At 47.2% G+C, this 20,002-nt stretch overlaps 4 protein-coding genes across 4 annotated transcripts; 3 read left to right on the top strand and 1 right to left on the bottom strand.

Annotated features, from left to right (window-relative positions):
- LOC8067472 (22.3 kDa class VI heat shock protein) lies at positions 9-1,774 on the bottom strand. The gene is made up of 2 exons (XM_002439979.2): positions 1,272-1,774; positions 9-560 (listed from the first exon to the last, which is right to left on the bottom strand). The coding sequence occupies exons 1-2, from the start codon at positions 1,606-1,608 to the stop codon at positions 298-300; spliced, it is 600 nt and encodes a 199-aa protein (XP_002440024.1). The 5' UTR covers positions 1,609-1,774; the 3' UTR covers positions 9-297.
- Positions 1,943-2,491, top strand: LOC8067471. The gene has a single exon (XM_002441293.2). It carries the CDS (start codon positions 2,007-2,009, stop codon positions 2,328-2,330), a length of 324 nt encoding a protein of 107 aa, XP_002441338.1. The 5' UTR covers positions 1,943-2,006; the 3' UTR covers positions 2,331-2,491.
- LOC8067470 (scopoletin glucosyltransferase) lies at positions 5,910-7,876 on the top strand. The gene has a single exon (XM_002441292.2). It carries the CDS (start codon positions 6,037-6,039, stop codon positions 7,480-7,482), a length of 1,446 nt encoding a protein of 481 aa, XP_002441337.1. The 5' UTR covers positions 5,910-6,036; the 3' UTR covers positions 7,483-7,876.
- Positions 11,576-13,411, top strand: LOC8067469. The gene has a single exon (XM_002441291.2). The coding sequence runs from the start codon at positions 12,087-12,089 to the stop codon at positions 13,146-13,148; it is 1,062 nt and encodes a 353-aa protein (XP_002441336.1). The 5' UTR covers positions 11,576-12,086; the 3' UTR covers positions 13,149-13,411.

Raw genomic sequence — 20,002 nt, 5'->3', positions numbered from 1 at the left:
AGGACGGGTGACCAAAGGCGACAGTGACACTGCCAATTAGCTAGCCAATTCAACTGTTGGCACTGAGGAACATATTACATACATCGTTTTTCAGGGACATCTGGACATGCATTAAGGCATATGCAGCATGCTGCGATGATCTTTAGTTTGCTCCCTTCTCTACGTGCTCCGTATCTTGCAAATTTGTAATATCAATCACGAAGATTATGCCGTCGTTTTCCATTTTTGCCGACTGTTCGAAGAATAATGCTGGCTGTCCTCCAATGGGGGCGGCGAGGTTCCGATTCTCAGCGGGCGTCAGGCCGTGGCGTGGTGGGCATCATCATCGGCGGTCTTGGGAACCTTTATCTCCAGGGACCCCTCGCCGTCGTCAAAGTATGCCTCCACTTTCCTCCACTCCGCGTCCTCCGGCAGCTCCACCCGCCGGACGAAGCCGTGCTCCCACCACCGCCCGGCGCGCCAGTCCCGGCCGTCCGCCGGCGGTACTGCCCGCCACAGCCCGCTGATGTCGATCACCTTCATCGCGTCCCCGCTCACCTCCACGTCGCATCTCCTTCCACCTGAATAAAGACCGAAAGGGCAAAATAAAAAATCCATATTTTTGACCTAGATTCTTGGCCTTGGCAATCGTCTCGATCACTCTTTGCTCTGCACTGGCATTTCTAGCTACGTACGCTTCACCACGGTCCACGATGATCGATGTGGATTGCGGTGTGCCACACGCAAACGCAACGAATATTTCTTGCCAGAAAAGCAGTGTTCTAATCTAACGTTGCTGTAAACGATAAAGCAAAGGGAAGCTAGTGGGGGAAAAGGAGGATGCACACATGACTTATGGTTGCTTTCATCCTCTAGCTCTAGCTACTACTAGTTGCAAAAGATCTCTGGAAAACTGTAAAGCACTAAGCATCTGAATACTGAAGCGTGGATATGGACGGCACACTGCCAATGCAATTTTACTGTCACGCCGCCTCAGTAACGCATTAGCTGGTGGCACACGCAAGACCACACTAAGTAGCAGCTATACGGAACTGATGCCGCATAATATCACAAAGTTCTAAATCTAACCTACATCTGCTAAATGGAAATCATCTCATATCAGTTTATAATCTGAACTTTTTCAAAGGAATATTGAACATTGATGTTTGTTTCTGCGCAGTGTTCTAAGACCATTTCTAAGATCGAACAAGGATATCTTAATCCACTAACACTAACAGTGTGCACAACCATGTGTGAAAAAGCATGGAGCTAGCAGCGATCGCAATTCGTACCTGGTATGTCGGCTCTGAGGTAGTACTCGGAGTCGGTCTCGGCCCAGTCGACGGTGGTCCTGGCGTTGCCGCGGCGGAGCGCGGCGAGCAGCACGTCGGACTCGAACTCCCACAGCGGGAACGGGTCGGCCGGGTCGAAGAACTTGCCGAACAGGAACGGGCTGAACAGGGACCCCTCCGCGAACACGGCCCTCGCTGCGGCGTCGGCGCCGGCGCCGGCGCCCTGCAGGAGGAACCCGCTGAACGTGTTCTCCAGCAGCGACATGCGCCACCTGGGCGCCGCGGCGTCGCCGCCGCCAGGCAGCAGCCGGACCTCGATCGCCCGCCGCCCCGGCATGGCTGCTCACGCTGTCGTCGCGGTGAAAGCGCGCCTACGGGGAGCTGATGGTTTATAGGAGCGGTGGCGCCGCGGTGGAGGGAGCTGGCCTTTGGGGAAAGCAGAGGATGGGAGGCGCGATTCCGTTTGCCATTCGCTGGCTGGCTGTGCCATCGATGTGATTCCCGCCTTTTTCTTATTTTTCCTCTCATATATACTAGACCTCGACATACTGGGCTGATAAAGGGTGAACAAATTCTTGGCCCATTTGTGGAAACGTTGGCCCAAATCGTTAAGGTTTTCAAGGGTGGCCCATAAAACTCACACGTCTAAAATCCACCCGAGCGGGCCCGAAGTCCGTCACCAACACGCAAAAACCCTAACCCAATCTCTCCGTTTTCCACGTCTCTCGCTTCCCGATGGGTCTCTTCTCGTGGTGGAGGGGAGGGCGACGCGGCGGCGGCGGCCCGCCGGACCAGCAGGGCCAGCAAGCCTCGGCGGTTCCGGGGGTCGTGGGGACCGAGGTGGCAGCTTCTGGTACCAACGGGGCGGTGGAGGTGCGGCGGCAGCGGCAGCGGCAGGCTGCGGACGCGACGGTGTTCGAATTCGGGTCCGCGGCGGAGTCTGGCGCCGCTCTGACGCTCGCGGGCTACTGCCCCGTCTCCGACGAGCTCGAGCCGTGCCGTTGGGAGCTGGTTCCGGCCGCCGGCGAGGGCGCACCGCAGTTCCGCATCGTGTTCTGAGCTCTGAGCGCCGATGACACCTCGGATGGTATGGTATAAAGATGTGATGTACTGATGTTTGGGTTTGGGGTGTACTAGTAACCAAGCATTCAGTGGAAATATAAAACTTGAGATATGATTGATGAGTTTTCTGATTAGATATGGATGGTCTTCTATGCTCACTTTGCCTGTTGTTGATTTGATTCTTCGATGCTTACAATATGCCAAATTAGGGCTTTGTGAAATCTGTTTTTTCTCCTGGCTCTTATGGTAACAGGGCTCAAATTTGTGGATGAGTTATAGCACCATTGGAAACAAAAATGCAAGATACATGCTCAGTGAACATTAGAGATAGTCCCTTAAAATCACTGTTCTAGCTATGGTGTCATCATATTATTAGATGCACACTGAAAATCCTATAAGATACACGGGATTTCTATGGAAGTCAACTACATTTGTGGATGTTGCTTAGTGTAAGTTGTTTGTTATTAATTGTGGTGTGATATTCTTAGAGCTGGTCTTGTAGGGACTACCAAATTCCTATGTTGAACCGGAAATTTTATTTTCTGTTTGGAATGGTAAGTGTCTGGGTGTTCACTGGAAAGAACAGAAATCAGAATGTACCAGACATCAAAACTATACTTGATTGGTTCTGTGATCAAAGAACCAAACACACAACCATGTGGCAGGGTAACGTTATCCTTTGCAAGCTTGAACTTGAAGTTGTGCAGTTTACCTTTGGTGCTAGTATCAACATACCTTGATACAACTATTGTATCTTCTATATATGTAAGTAGAATACATTAAAAACCCTAAATTCTTCCGTCTGTATCAAGTTGATCAATCGTGTTTTTTTAATATATTATTATGGCTTTCTGGAGTTCACTTGTCCTTGTTTTTTGTTCCAGGTTACTAGATCATTTGCTTGGTTCTTGTTAAGTTGGTTATGTTGAATCAGGAAACAGTTGTCTTGTCACAATTCTCAATTCTCATATTGGCTTCGCATTGTTTGTTTTAGCCATATGAGCTCTGTACCAATGCTCCAATAGTACCAAGTACAATCTGTCACTACTCTTTAAATTTCTGTGAATGTTCCGAAATACCTCCTGGTGTAATGCAGGAGGTAGCAGCAGTGAATTGATTTCTACTGGGACGTTGGCTATCCAAGTATGCTTTGGTACTAGGATGCCTATATGCTTGATACTCGAATGCACGGAAGACGGCATTTGAACTGGCTAGTGAAGCATCCATCAACATGGAATCAAATTTAATGCTAATCCAGAAATTCAATGTTCCTGTACTAGCAGCTTACCAGCACACTTATGCATTTATGTTTTTTTAATCGAGAATTAGAGCTTAATTGGTTCGTGGCTAAAATTTGGTTGCCAAACTTGAGCAAAGTTTTTTGTTATCATTTGGTTTGCTACCAAAACTCGCTAAAATTTCACATTTGGCTTGCTTAAGCCGTGACAAATATTTTAAGCCAACTTTGGAATACCAAATCTTTGGCATGACAAATTCTGGTAGTAAATCAAAAGGCCATTAATAATGTTTTAAAGGTTCAAATAATCAAATATGAAGATATGGGGCATTTTTTCACCATCTTTATATTAAAAAAAAAACCGACAACAAAGCGGTTAATCAGTCACAGGCCATTTCTTCAAGTATGTTGATAGTTGCTCTTTCCATTCTAAATTATAAGATGTTTTGACATTTCTAGATATATAATTTTTACTATGTATATCTAGATATTTTATATAGCTAGATGCGTAGCAAAATCTATGAATCTAGAAAAGTCTTATAATATAGAATGTCTTATAATATGGAACGGTTCGAGTAGCTTTTCTAAATAGATTGACAAAATCTACTAAGGTCAGTCTCAGTGGGGTTTCATCAGGATGTCATGCACATTTATTAGAACGCCATTTCACTGCACTTTTTGCATGAAACGAAGTGGAGAGAGAAGAAAGTAGTTTCACCATGGTGAAACTCCGCGGGCGTTGTTTCCCACGCGGTGAAACGGGATGAAATCTCCACTGAGGGCTAAATCGTTTCACCATCTTGCATGTGATCCAATCATTTTGCAGTAATTAAATGCATTGCCCAGCCTAGGAAACGTCAAGGTGAAACTCATACATTGTAAATGTTGTTTCATTATTCGTTTCATTGATACCCTGTCAGCGGATTTATTTTGGAAATAGTGCATGAGGCCAGTCTTAATGGGGGTTTCATTAGAGTTTCATGCGCATTAAATATGTTGATGTGGCGCTATATTAATGAAGAGAGAGATGATAAGAGTTTCATGGGAGTAGAGAGAGTTTCATCCCCATGAAACTCTCTCTACTCCCATGAAACTCTTATCATCTCTCTCTTCATTAATATAGCGCCACATCAACATATTTAATGCGCATGAGACTAGCCTAAGGCGGATCAAGTCACAACACCATTTTTTATGTCGAGCACGCTGGCCACGTTGATGTTAACTACGGTTTGAGTAGCTTTTCTAAATAGATTGACAAAATCTACTAAGGCAGATCAAGTCACAACACCATTTTTTATGTCGAGCACGCTGGCCACGTTGACGTTAACTAGTTACCGTCTGCTTGCCCTGTCATAGCTCCAACGGAGAAGAAATGTGATTGCTTGCTGGCCACGTTGATGTTAACTAGTTACCGTCTGCTTGCCATGTCATAGCTCCAACCATTGGCGGATTCAAGGGGGGGCTGGGTGGCTGCAGCCCCCCTCTTGACTCAAAAATTTTTTTAAGAGCATCTCCAAGAGTTTGACTAAAATGAGTAGCTAAATTCTAATATTTAGCCATTTTATAAAATAAATAACTTCTTAAAAGAGAAGAGGTTTACAACAGCTTTGCTATCAGATAGCTAGTGTCAGTGGTTGGCTATATATGGCCAACGAAAATCAAGGGATAGCAAACTTTCTATTTTACAAAACCAAATAGCACATCTGTTGGAGCCTATTTTTCTACTATAAAAGTTCTAAAAGGCCTTCATAATAAGAATAGCAAAGCTGTTGGAGTTGCTCTAATAGGTTTTCTTTTTTGCAAAAGATTTCATATATTTGGTAATTTTTCTATGTTTATTCTACGAATCTTTGTCTTTGAAAACTTTGAATCAATATTAAATTATCAATCTTAGCTATATCTATTAGTGCACTGCATTGAGCAAGAAAAAAATTTAGCCTATGTTATTTAGCCCCCCTCTTGATCCGTTTCTGGATCCGCCACTGGCTCCAACGGAGAAGAAATGTGATTGCTTGCATGATCAACATTCAGGGGATGTTTAGTTCTCATTTCATTCCAAAAAATTTTGAGTTTTAATTCATTACTTTGTATAATGAAACTAAATATTATGCAAAATTTTTAGTAAAAATATTGCTATACTCTATTTTGGATTTTGGCTTCTAGAGGCTTAAAAAAGCCTAAAAGAGTTTGAAGAGGCCCTAATGAGGTAATAAATTTTGTATTTTGGATGGAGCTAAACATAATTCTAAAAATTTTGGCATTTTACATTTCATTATTTCAAAGTAATTGGCATTTTACATTTTACATTCTACGGGGAAGTAAACACACCATCGTTCACAAAACGCTTGAGAAATGTGATTGCTTGCATGATTAACATTCATTCACAAAACGCTTGGCATCGAGCCTAACAATTCGGCGTCATTCCAGTTCCTTTGTGAAACAAGCCGAGCCTGCCACGCAGAATCAATGGCCGCGCCCGAGTCCAGCAAGAAGCTGCGCATCCTTCTCATGCCCTTCTTCGCCACCAGTCATATCGGCCCGTTCACCGACCTCGCCGTCCGCCTTGCCACAGCCAGCCCGGACGCCGTCGAGCTCACTCTGGCTGTCACTCCGGCGAACGTCCACGTGGTTCGCTCGGCCCTCGGGCGGCACGGCGCCGAGGCGAGCGCCGTGGTCAAGATCACCACCTACCCGTTCCCGCGCGTGGACGGCCTCGCCCCGGGCGTGGAGAACCTCTCGGTCGCCGGAGACGACGGGTGGCGCATTGACGCCGTCGCCGTCGACGAGGCCCTGACGCGACCGGTGCAGGAGGCGCTCATCAGGGAACAGTCCCCTGACGCTGTCATCACCGACATCCACTTCGTCATCTGGAACAGCGCCGTGGCCGGCGAACTCGGCGTGCCGTGCGTCACGTTCAGCGTCGTTGGCATCTTCTCGACGCTCGTCATGTACCACCTCGGCCGTGCCGCCGCCGCCGGCGTCGTCGTCAGAGATGGCCAGGAGGTGATCGTCCCAGAGTTCCCGGGGCCGGAGATACGGGTCCCCGTATCCGAGTTGCCGGAGTTCCTGAGACGCCCACCGGAGCACGACGTGATCAGCCAGTGCCATGTGGCGATGGGCAGGTGCTTCGGCGTCGCCATCAACTCGTTCGTGGATCTGGAGCAGCCATACTGCGACATGTGCGTGCGCAGCGGATACCTCAAGCGCGCCTACTTCGTCGGCCCCCTCTCGCTGCCGTTACCACCGGCCGGAGCAAGCGGCGGCGACTCGCCGTGCGTCGCGTGGCTCGGCACCAAGCCGAGATTTTCGGTGGTGTACGTATGCTTCGGCACCTTCGCTGCCATCTCGGAGGAGCAGCTCCGGGAGCTGGCGCTTGGGCTAGAAGCCTCTGGGAAGCCATTCCTGTGGGTGGTGAGGGCCGGCGGCTGGACGCCGCCGGAGGGCTGGGAGGAGCGCGTCGGTGAGAGGGGGATGCTGGTGAGAGGGTGGGCGCCGCAGACGGCGATACTGGCCCATCCAGCGGTGGGCGCGTTCCTGACGCACTGTGGGTCCAGCTCGCTGCTGGAGGCGGCGGCGGCCGGCGTGCCGATGCTGACGTGGCCGCTGGTGTTCGACCAGTTCGTCGAGGAGAGGCTGGTGACGGAGGTCCTCAAGATCGGGGAGAGGGTGTGGAGCGGGCCGCGGAGCACGAGATACGAGGAGCAGACGCTCGTGCCAGCAGAGGCGGTGGCGCGAGCGGTGGCAAGGTTCTTGGAGCCGGGCGGCACCGGCGAGGCGGCGAGGAGCAGGGCGGGGGTGCTCGCCGCCAAGGCACGCTCGGCTGTGGCGGAGGGCGGCTCGTCATTTTGTGATCTGCGCCGTCTCGTCGATGATCTGATCGAAGCAAGAACGGCTGCCGGAACCCCTGCCTGAGAACAATGCAGACCTCGAGTACGTGTGGAATTGCTGCCTTCGAGTTATTTTCAGGTGTTTGTCGTTTCTTTAAATTTGTTGTCGAAGGAACAAAGTTGACTCGTGCTAGTTTTAATGCGTCACTCATTTTCATCTCTGCATCTCTACTCCTCCCTTCAATGGCTGCAAGACTCATTTTTCAATGGTTGCGGCATCTCTACAAAATTGACTCCTTAAGACTTCCCTGCAGAGCATCAGGGCCACGTGTCAGTGGCACAATCACTCTGCAATAGTCCGCAGAGGATCTACTCATCCACGTGCGTTCAAATGGGGGTTTTGTTCTCGTAAATAAAAGTACCATGAAAGTAAAGTTAATTGCATGATACGGGAATTCTCAAGAGAGATGAAGATGTTTTAGCTAGATGATTTTTTTTCTAAGATTTAAGAAGCTATTTAACCAGTGTTTGGGGATGGAGATTTCAATAGATAGGACGACACAATCTCGTGTCAGGCGTTAAATGCTCTTACCAGCTGAAAGGTCCAAATGGTTAGAGGAGGGTGAATAGCCTATTTAAAATTTCTAAAAGCTTCACTAAGTAAGTGAGTTAGTAAAACAAATGGCGAGGCAATTCTAGCACTAGCTCAACTAAGCTATGCAAGCCACCTATACAAACTAGTAAAGACTAAACACTAAAACACAACAACAGGAGAAGGCTATTTACACTCCTAAACAAGAAGACTATACTAAACAAGCTAAACAACTTGCAAGGTATATAAGTAAGTAAAGGAGTGGAGAGTGATTGTTATACCAACGTTGTAGAGTAGAGATATATCCAACCAATCACTCACAATCACAAGAGAATCCTCGGCAAGAGATGACACAAGATTTTTTACCGAGGTTCACTTGCTTCTCGGCAAGCTAGTCCTCGTTGTGGCGATACACCCACTTGATGGATCGCGAGCTAATTGGCAATCCAAAGCCAAACCCTCAGCGGGTGCCGCACATCCACTCACAAGATTGGGATCCTCCAAGCCACGAGCAATCCACTAGAGTAGCCAATTGCGATCTCCCGCGGGGAAGGCTCAAGAACCCCTCACAAGTCACTTGGTGAGGCTCGAAACAATCTCCAATCACGAGCTCAACACCACCGCTGCTCCAAGCCGTCTAGGGCGTCGGGAAACACCCAAGAGTAACAAGAAATCCGCAGCAAACTCAAGAATCAAGTGCCACTAAATGCAACTCTCAAAGCAATGCACTTGAATCTCACTCAATCTCACTAGGATTAGCAATCAAGCAAGGAGACGAGTGGAGGGAGTGTTCTCTAGCTCAAAGTATGTCTCAAGTAATCAAATGTGTAAGAGTGAGCCTCCCAAAGCCGGCCACCTTCTATTTATAAGCTCCTCAAAGAAACTAGTCGTTGGCTGTTTTCACTGGGCTGAAATCGGGGGCACCGGACGCTACTAAGTGAGCACCGGACGCTCGACTCCTTGCGTCCGGTGCACTGGAGTTGGCCACGTGTTCATCCTGAATCTCGCGTGTCAGATCCTAACGGTCACCTGCGGATCACTGGACGCTCTACAGGTCCACACCGGACTCATGCGCAGAGAGTTCCGTAAACCTGCGGGTCACCGAACGCTAAGCACCGGTAGCGTCCGGTGCTCACCGGACCCATGCGCAGAGAGGGTCGCAAAACGCCCACGCACCGGACGCTAACCACCGGACGCTCTCAGAGTGCGTCCGGTGCTCAACCCTAGCAGGGTCAAGCACACCGGACTGTGAGGCCAGCGTCCGGTGAGTGTTTCTCAGTGAGAAAACACTCTCGCGACTTCTCCAAATTTCCCATCAGCGCAATAGAAAATATACACTTAATTTTCTCAAAGGCGCCGAATCCCGCCTCGCAAGCTCGGCGGGAGGGAGAGAGGAACCCACACCCCTCTCAACCCTAGGAAAACCACCTCCTTTGCAAATGTGCTAACACCAACAAGTGTCCACCACCAAAGTGCATGTGTGTTAGCTTTTCACAAACATTTTTCACCAAAGGAGTTAAGTTAGTACTTTACTAGATCCTAATGCATATGCTCAAGATATGGACCTAGTAGCACTTGATTCAGAGATGACCGTGATTTCCCCTCTTGATAGTCGGCTATCTATCCTAAACCCAGTCAATCACTTCTCTACTCATCTTAGACCAGCAAAAGTAAAACCCTATGTTTATACCTTTGCCTTGATAACTTTGCTCCTCGTCTATCACCATGATCTTCACTTCATGCTTCATCCCTTTGTGATCATGTGGCCACCTTTCCATGCCACCATGCACCTTCATCACATGTGTTACTATGCCTAACTCAAATCACTTAAACACAAGGCATTAGCAACTTGGTGTCATTAATTACCAAAACCAAACTTGGGCTTTCACCAGCCCATAAAACAAAATAAGACTATGCATTGGATAGAGTTATTCCATGTATCAACTTAAGCACTCTAAATAATATTTTACTCTTTAGAAACAACAAAATGAAACCACCTCTAGGCTCCAACACTAGACCCTAAACCCCATGTATCTTTGCTATTTTCACTAGTGGCTTCACCACCCCATCCTCCAACCACCTCTAGGCTCCAACACTAGGGCTAGTCATTGTTTCTAGCATTCCCTCTAAGCTAGTGGTGCTATAAATTTCTTATTGAGATGTACTAAGTTCATGAGAACCTATTACAAACCAATAACAGATAAATACTAGCACTAGCATGAGTTATTCGACCTCCAACAATACATTTTTACTAGGGTGGGCACTGCTCTAGTGTTGGACCTCCAATGAGCCTTGAGATTAGAAGGGGCTCTACCAAACCCTTGTAACCCTCAAAACCCTGAATCAGAATAATAAGTCAAACATATAAATTAGGTCATTAATTTCTTGCTAGAGTAGCAGAATCCACATAACACCTTGAAAGAGGAAATTTAGATGTGCGAGGAGAAGAAACATATTGGAGATGTCAAGAAAAAGATTTATTTGATCAAGTTTGAAGGAGACTTTCCAATTGAGGATACAATTTGAGAGTGTGTTTATGTTGTTTTGCTACGCTATACAACATCAACATATGATGGCTGGTGGACCAAGAAATCATGTCCACGTTAACTTAGGAGCTCTTTGGTGTGGCTCCAAGCAAATTTGTGTGGCTCAGACACTCGGGTTAGAACCAATACCTGATTGTTGGTTCCCTAGAAAAGTTGTGAACCAAATAAAACCTTAGGATCTTTTTGAATTCCATGCCGCTTTAGCCGCTAAAATGAGCTAAGACCATATTAAAATCTTCATCTAATAGTTAGCTAATGTCTTACCTATCACCTAGCTAAATTTTAGTTGTTAATTGTTCCCTTTAAGCTAAAATAGCTAGGAGTAATAGTTTGCCAGTGATCCAAATAGGAGTGCTTACTGTTATGAAGTCATGAAAATGAAAACACGGTACTGCTAGCACCCGGACGTTCGATCCGGATGCTAGCGTCCGGACGCTGGCCTTCTTATGCGCCCCCACCTGCCCCCACATGAAAAAAAAGAAAAGTAAGATATGCAAACCCAACCTGTTGGCCCCCGCACTGAGAAGAAAAAAAGAAAAAAAGTAGAGATATTAACATGACCCCGCCGGCCCCCACACGGAGAAGAAATAAAATCATCCCTTTCTTCGCTCTCCGCGCAAGGAACTTGCCCCGTCCTCCACACGCACAGGTCTGCCTGCCCCAACCTCTTGGCCCCCCGCACCTCCCCCTATCGCTAGCTCGCCCCCACATCCCCACCCTCTTGTCGCTGCAACACTAAGACACCATGAATATGTTATGCAACATCATCAAATAAACTGCTACAACAATAGGTTGAAGCAGTTGAAACACCATGAACACATATATTACAACAAACAAAAAGGGCAACAACTGCAACATTGGGATGAAGAAGTTGAAACATCTTAACACATATTATTGCAACAACAAAGGGAAATAGCAAAACATTATGTTGAAGTAGCTAAAATACCATGAACATATTATTACAACAACACCGAACAACTGCTACAACAACATACAACAACTACTGCAATATGTAGATTGTAGCAACTAAACACATAGTGTGTACATACATCTCAAAGTAGTAGTACTACAACATCAATTCAAACCTATGACAAAATCTAAAGAGAATCATTGCAACATGGAAAGATTCCAACCTGAATAGCTTGCTAAAACTCTAGCCACCGCCAAGTAGGAGGAAGAGGAGGAGCAAGAGAAGAAAAGCTCACAAAGGAGGAGAAAGGGGAGGGCTTAGATCCATAAAGATCCACCTACCTCGTCAAAAATCACCGTCTTCACGCTTCTCTCCGGTGACATAGAGAGACAGGGCTTGCCGAAAGCCTCCATTGTCGCCCTGGCATGGAGGTCACGGGAACACGGTGGGAGGAAAGGATGTGGTACAAACTACGAAGGATGTGGCGGGCAGTTGCTGACTGCTGTGCTCTTCGAGCTATCTGGGCCACTGTGCCACGTCCCCACTGAACTTCTTCCCCGCCACTACGGCTCTGCCCCGCCCCGCCCCCAGGCCAGGTAGATGACACCTTATCTTCTCTTGCGCCGACGCTTCCCGCGCCAATGGCCTTGAACAACCTCCAAAACCTTCCTCCTTCCAAGATCGCACTCAACCCCCCGCTCCCGCCACTCCCGACGCGCCCGTCGGTCTTCTTGGCACCGCGCCAGTTCCCGCCCTGCCGCTATCTCCTCTGCAGCAAGCCACCGCTGCCGCGGGAAGGCGTCCAATCATCCAGGTCCCCGCCGCCGGGCACTGCCAACAACAACAACACCCTGTCGCCGCCGTCGTCGAGGCAGGAGGCCGTCGCCCAGGCACGGTCCTGCCTCGCCACGGCGCTGCAGAAGCCGCTCAACAACTCGACCCCGCTCAAGAAGCTCAAGAGGCAGCGGCAGCCGCGGTTCCGCGCCGAGATCCCCGTGGTCGACGAGTCGCCGGGCTCCCTCGCGCGCCTCGCGTTCGACGTGTTCTCGCGCGGCGCAGGGGCGTCGAGAAAGGGCGCGCCGGCGAGGCTGCTGCTCGTCTGGCCCTCGGCCGAGGCGCTGTCCGTGGCCCTGAGGGAGTTCGAAGACCAGGGGGGCGACTCGGGAACGACGGCGCACGCGCGGCTGGGCTCGGTGGCGCCGGACGCGCTGAGTGCCTGCGACGCCGCGGTGTTCCTGGCGACGGGGCCGGCGCAGGTGGAGCAGGTGAAGGCCGCCGCCGCGGCGCTGGAACCCAAGCCTGTGGTGCTGTTCAACCCGGCGTGGAGCTTCGACGAGGAGGAAGAAGATGACAAATTCGGCGCCGGCACGAGGGGATTCGTGGGCTCCTTCGACGTGGTGTACTCCTTCACGGGGCTGGAGGTGCGGGGTTTGCTGAGCAAGAAGAGGGGCGTGCTGCTCCGGTGCGTCCAGGCCGGGCGGTTCGGCGGCGAGAGCTGGGTGCTCATGGTGGAGAACGACGACGGCGCGCCGGAGGGGCAGGAGTTCAAGGTCGTGTCGCGGCTTAAGAAGCGGCCGACGATCGGCGAGGTGGAGACTATGCTCTACAACCTCATGGCCGCCAACTCGCCGGTGACCAAGTCGGCCAGGTTTCTCCGGGAGATGGTCTCCAATGTGACTGGTGGAAAGTCGAAGGCGCAGTGATTTACCCTACCTGCATGAATGTGAGATTCGTTGGTCTGGATTTTGTTGGTGGCGTGTTCTGAATTTCTTTGTGCCACACGCAAAGGAAGATGCAGCTACCTGTAAACGGTGGAGCTAATTTTTAAGGGTTGGTAATTCATGGCGCATTTTTTTTTTGAGATAGTGGTGATTCATGGGTTATTTGCACAAAATGTTCAGAAGAAGACATTTGCAACAAATCATGAAGATGATGAGTAGTTTGATCGGCCCGTAGTTTGTTGCAAGTCTGTTTGCTTGTCTGAAAATTATGGCTGAAAGTAATGTTCGCTGATTTGTTTGGCTTGTAAAGTCATAGCAAGTATCTTTTGATCGATATAAGTCCCGCATTTGCTCAATAACATTCAGAGAAGGACACTGTAATCGTGGAGAATATCAGTTAGCAAACAACTTATTGGAGCGGCGGTGGAGGCAGTGCTCCCTGCTCGACGCTTGCGACCGCGAGAGGCTCTTGCAACCTTGCAGGCGTATGCAGGAACATTTTTTTTAGCAGTACGTTACATTGAGATATCACCAACATTAAACAAAAGCAATGATCAGAAGCCTAAATTGCACCCATGACTTGAGCCGAAGAGGTTAGAAACATGGATCGGAAACCATTCACTTTTCAGCGGTATGGTACGAGAATTAGAAAAAAGACAGGATTTTAGATTAAGGATACTATCATATCACGAACTGAAGATGTCATAACTCTGAAACATTTATCGGAACCATTCACTTTTCGGCAGTATATCATATGAGAATTTGAAAAGAAAACGAGACATAGAATTTAGATTAAGGATATTTATCATAATACAAGGTCAGTGTTGAGAGTGCCATATCTGTACAAATCAAACTTACATCATGGTGAAAAGCATATGTTCCTCAGGATCCTATCTAATGAGGAAGATCCTTATAGATTTGGACTCCTCAGGATCCTATCTAATCTAAAAGCTCACATCGGTTTGCCAATTGTTACCAAATTACGATCTTCCAATTGCAAATTGTGGCACTGCAGGAAGTAAGCTTGAATATCTGATCAATTCTGAGAACGGGTACGTGCTTCCCTTACCTGCGAGGTGCCCATATTGAGATGTCCATCAGTTAGAGGATTCCTGCAGAGTGCAAAGATGCAACCTGTTAAAAGTTTTATTTAATAGAAGAATGACATAATGGAGGGAGGAGATAAGTGAGGAAACACATACGTCAAACACACCCAAACATTGGTGGCTCAATATGTGCCGGCATGCCATCAGGTCCAGTAATTATACAGAGCCCCATCATGATCTTTGGAGTGCGAACATGATTCAGGATGACTGGTGCTGCATTCAGAACTCTCGTAGTCCCATCAACATATTATATTTACTGAAGCTTCCAATCAAAGATTAGAGGGATTTTTCAATAAAATTTCTGTAGGGGCCTTGCCCCCTCCAGTTTCATCCAAAAAAAAGATTAGAGGGATCTAGAACAGTAAAAAGGAGACCATCAAATTGTCAATAACACCGCATATCCGAAATGAATAACATAATGTAATTACTATATCTGAATGTTTAGTGAAGTCAACAATAATCCCCTTTTCTATAGTGTCTATTTCACCTTCAAAACTGCTTCCTGTTTTTTAAGATGGGTTGACTGATATTCAGTCAAATTTGCTATTGATGCATTTCCCATGGAAGAAGCCTTTGGTATTCTCATCTTAGGCTGACACACTCAATTGGTTTTTCATCTTGAATTGAATTCCGATTTCAAAAAAGTCATGTGGTAGAAAAATATGTGGTATATATAGGTGCAGTTCAGTAAGAGTTTGAAGAAGATGAAGAAGATTTCCAGTTGGTACTTCATCTAAATATAAATGAATGATGCACAACTCTCCTACGTGTTCGAGAAAAAAAACATTAAAATTTTAAAATTAATACCTTGATGCAGGCTTACATAAGTGAACATGGTTACCTCAGAGAACAAAATAATACAAAATGTGCACCGGCCAAAATTTTAGGCCATAATTTAGTAGTAGTAAGCACCTAACAAAGATGTAGCAGAAAAAAGAAGTTTAGATGATGAATCATAAGCTACAAGATGATACATCATGAGCTACAATCCACCACAGGACATGCTGCAAATAAATTTTATATGGATTGCAAATAATAATAAAAAGGTTCCCTAAGCAAAATTATTAGTGAATGGCAACACACTCTTTGTTATAGGGATTACCTAAAAGAATCATACTGGTTTAATGAAAACAGTACTATAATAAAGTCTTGCATAGCTTTAAATTTAATTTCGAGTATTGTTTAGGCTTACCTCTTGTTTTTCAGAATGCTCACATGAGACAGTCACTATGGTGTAGACCTTAATATGGATTTAAATTTCATTTTTTGAAGTCATATTGGAATTGCCTCCTTTTCTTTGGAATCCTGAAGTAGATTCAGAACCAAGTAAACAACCAGGACCAAAATTTAATTAAATGCTACTGCAATGCATATGTTTTGTCATTTCAAGTAGTCAGGTGAAGTCATATAAGAATCTGCCAACAGCAGGTAATGTTTTGCGACAGAACAAATATTTGCGTACCAACTGACCTGAAGTTAACTTTCAGAATGATCTCTCCCTGAACATAAACAATTTAACAACCTGAATTCCGTTGCTTGCAATCCACAATGATGCATCCTTGAAGCAGAGGTTTATGCAGGATATATTGTATCTTTATTTGAGTTAGGCTTATCTATCTGGACAAATGCATCAGGTAACAACACTGAAGTATTAACAGATGTTTTAAAGGAGCATGGTAACTTCGAATAATTAAATAGTGCTGCATTTTTAGCAAATTTATATAATTATACATAAACCATTGACTCTGAATCTGAATAGCTAAAGCAGACCGAAACCGAGTACAAATAAATTGAACTACCAAACCAAAGATACATTTCATCGAACACCCAGGATACAATAGCAGAACAATCATTGACTCCTAATATACCTTGTTTTCCTCCGCTATGATTCGATGTGGCTTCTGAGTTGCCACTCGCTGATGACGGTAATGCTAGTGAATGAGGGACTAGTGGCCGATCTTGACAGGCGACGCCAACGAGCGCTCCCCTTCGAAAAGGATGATGTACGTCCTTGCCGTTGGCGAGAGCAGGAAGAAGAGCCGACTTGCCGGCTGCCACTGCAATGGCGGAGGACGGGCTCCTGCAGGTGATTGTTAGCATCAGAGATGGGTAGCAGCGAATTGGGAAGGAAATCTCAGGAATGGAGTGAGTTGGGGAAGAATAGAAGGAGACTTCAGCACGCAATAGGGAAAAAGGGCAGATGATTCTATTTGTTATGTTTTTCTTACCCTCTCTCTCATAACGATCTGTCTTTATACAAGGGCCATGCCCCGGCGTGAACCCCGCAGACACAGCTGCGTTACGCCTATGGTTCACGCCCACTCGGGTCCACTGACCAGAACACTTGCGCGTTTGATCCGGTTTCCACGTCTTGCGACGTCGTCATCCACGATTGGTCCCTCTTGTTGTTGACATTCCCTCCCCGAAGAGAGACTGCTTGTCCCCAAGCAGGTGCATGTGGGAAGCGTTGCTGAAGCGCCTCCTGGTCTTCCCAAGTAGCCAAAGATCGTGGAAGGTTGGACCATTGAATCAATACCTGAGGCACCACACTGTTGTCAGATGTTCGCACCCGGCGTTGTAAGACCTTGACTGGAATTTGATGACCCTCAAGGGCTTGCGGAAGAGAAGACACTGAGTGATCTGCTGGAATTGCAGCCTTCAATTGAGACACGTGGAATATGGGGTGGATGGTTGAAGAAGACGGAAGCTGGAGCTTGTAAGCGACAGCACCAATGCGGGAGATCACCTGAAAAGGACCAAAGAACTTGAAGGCAAGCTTCTGGTTAGATCTTGGCGCTAGAGACGCTTGTACATATGGTTGGAGCTTCAGATAAACCCAGTCACCCACAGCAAACTGCCGTTCAGAACGACCCTTATCAGCTTGTGTCTTCATACGTTTCTGGGCACGGGCCAAATGCTGCTGAATGAGGTTAGTCGTGAGAGATTTATTGGCCAACCACTCATCTAAGGACACTGACGGAACAACATCTGCAGCAGTGAGGCCGAAGTGCCTTGGGTTGTGGCCATATAATATGTAGAACGGAGAGTGCCCCAAGGATGAGTGCCATGATGTATTATACCAGTATTCAGCCAAATAGATCCAATCAATCCATTTTGATGGGGAAGCACTGACAAAGCACCTTAAAAATGTTTCCAGACATTGGTTCACTCGTTCAGTTTGGCCGTCGGTCTGAGGATGATAGGCCGAAGACATTTTCAGAGTCACTCCAAAGAGACGGAAAAGCTCTTGCCACAACCGACTTGTGAAAACACGATCACGGTCGGACACAATTGAAGTTGGTAAGCCATGAAGGCGATAGACAGTGTTAAGGAACGCCTTGGCCACAGTTATGGCAGTGAAGGGATGCGCAAGTGGTATGAAATGGCTATATTTTGAAAAACGATCGACAATCACCAAGATGCAGTTCTTACCTCCTGAAGCTGGTAAGCCCTCTATAAAATCCATTGACACACTCTGCCAAGCCATCGTAGGGACCTCTAGTGGCTGAAGAAGACCAGGGTATTTGGAACGATCAGGTTTGGCTTGCTGACAAGTGGCGCAGGAGTGGATGAACTGCTGGACAGAAGTTTTCAGACCGGCCCAAGCAAACAGACGCTTGATTCGTTGGTAAGTGACTGGAATTCCAGAATGTCCACCCACAGGGGAGTCATGAAAAGTCATAATAATTTAGTTCTATAGAGCAGAATCTGCTCCTACCCAGATGCGCCCCTTGTATTTGAGGAGACCTTGGTGCAGAGAAAAAGGGGTATTGGAAGAGGAAGACACTGCAAGTTTGACCAACAATTCCTGGCATTGGGAGTCAGCAGTATAACTGTTTTTAACATCCTCCAACCAGAGAGGAACTGGAGTTGAAATAGAAGACAGCTCGCTCACAGGACCACGGCGAGAAAGAGCATCAGCCACACGGTTCTCAGTGCCAGGTTTATAGACTATGCGGTACTGGAGACCCAATAGTTTGGTAAACACTTTTTGCTGCCAAATGGTATGCAAACGCTGGTCAGACAAATGCACCAGGCTTCTCTGGTCTGTATAAATAATGAATTCAGCTAACTGCAGATATGAACGCCACTGATCCACCGCAATGAGAATGGCCATGTACTCTTTTTCATATGCTGAAAGACCCTGATTCTTAGGTCCGAGAGCCTTACTGAGAAAAGCTAGAGGGTGACCATCCTGTAAGAGCACAACACCAACCCCTGTGTGTGAAGCGTCAGTCTCGATGCAGAACTGACGAGAGAAATCCGGCAACCTAAGAATCGGTGCAGAACATAGGCTGGACTTGAGGGTAGCGAAAGCAGTGTCATGCACAGATGTCCACTGAAACAGTGAATGCTTCTTCAGCAACTCTGTAAGAGGCTTGGCAATAATGGCATAGTGTTGGACAAACCGGCGATAGAACCCAGTAAATCCCAGAAAACTGCGTAGCTCCCGCACATTGGTGGGTGTCGGCCAGGAGACTACTGCCTCGATTTTGGATGGATCTGTGGCCACACCTTGCTCACTGATAATGTGCCCCGAGGTAAGAAATCGAAGTCTGCGCGAACTTACATTTGGACAATTTCACATGCTATTTGTCCCTTGCCAACAAAGAGAACACCAGACGTAAATGCTCCAAATGTTCCTCAAATGTTTTGCTGTAAATGAGTATATCATCGAAGAAAACAATGGCGCAGCGCCGCAAAAGGGGCTGCAGTGTTGAATTCATTGCGCCTTGAAACGTTCCAGGAGCCCCTGTGAGACCGAATGCCACCACTGTGAACTCATAATGACCGACGTGAGTGGAAAAAGCGGTCTTGTACTCTTCACCTTCCTGAAGACGAATCTGATAATAGTCGGACAGCAGGTCTAGAGTCGAAAAATACCGGGCACCAGAAAGCTCATCCATAAGCTGCTCAAAGACTGGTATTGGAAAGGCCGTTTTGACAGTCAAGGCATTCAAATATCGGTAATCGACACAAAAGCGCCAAGTACCATCTTTCTTGCGCACCATCAGCACCGGAGAATTAAAAGGAGATGTACTGTGCTGAATAAGACCCTGTTTTAGCATTGCATCAACCTGAGCTTCGATTTCATCTTTGATAGCTGGAGGGTAGCGATAAGGCCGTACAGTAACGGGTCGAGCACCCTCCACCAAGGGAATTGCATGATCACAGGTGCGCTTAAGAGGCAAAGACACTGGAGGGGATAGTACCTCAGGGAAATCATCCAGAATAGCACTGATAGCAGGCAACTGTGTAGTGCTATGTTGAGAGTCGGGCACTGATATACTGCAGAACTGAATCAGGAATTGAGTCACCTCTTCCCCCGGAGGAACCGAACTGTCATGCAGCCGAACTGTCGTGTCGTTGTATGGGACAACCAACCAACGTTGCCGCCAATCGACCTTCATTGGGCTGAACATTTGCAACCAATCCATGCCAAGAACAATATCATATGATGCCAGGGGTAATACCTTGAGAGTATGCTGAAAGTGATACTGATGAATAGTCCAAACTGCATCAGGGATGGAGGTGTCACAGTGCATAATGGCGCCATTTGCCACACGGACCGAGACCGGAGCGCAAGAAGTAGTAGCCAGACCCAAACTATCAACCAGTGTAGCACTGACAAAAGATGAAGAACTGCCCGAATCTAGTAAAATATGAACAGGTCGGTTGTGAAAAACACCCTCAAATTGCAATGTCCTGACGGCACCAGCAGCCGAAATG

The sequence above is a fragment of the Sorghum bicolor genome, chromosome 9 (assembly GCF_000003195.3).
Source record: "Sorghum bicolor cultivar BTx623 chromosome 9, Sorghum_bicolor_NCBIv3, whole genome shotgun sequence".
Classification (NCBI taxonomy): domain Eukaryota; kingdom Viridiplantae; phylum Streptophyta; class Magnoliopsida; order Poales; family Poaceae; genus Sorghum; species Sorghum bicolor.
The sequence above is the reverse complement of the archived record's forward strand: the minus strand, read 5'-3'. Positions and strand labels throughout refer to the sequence as shown.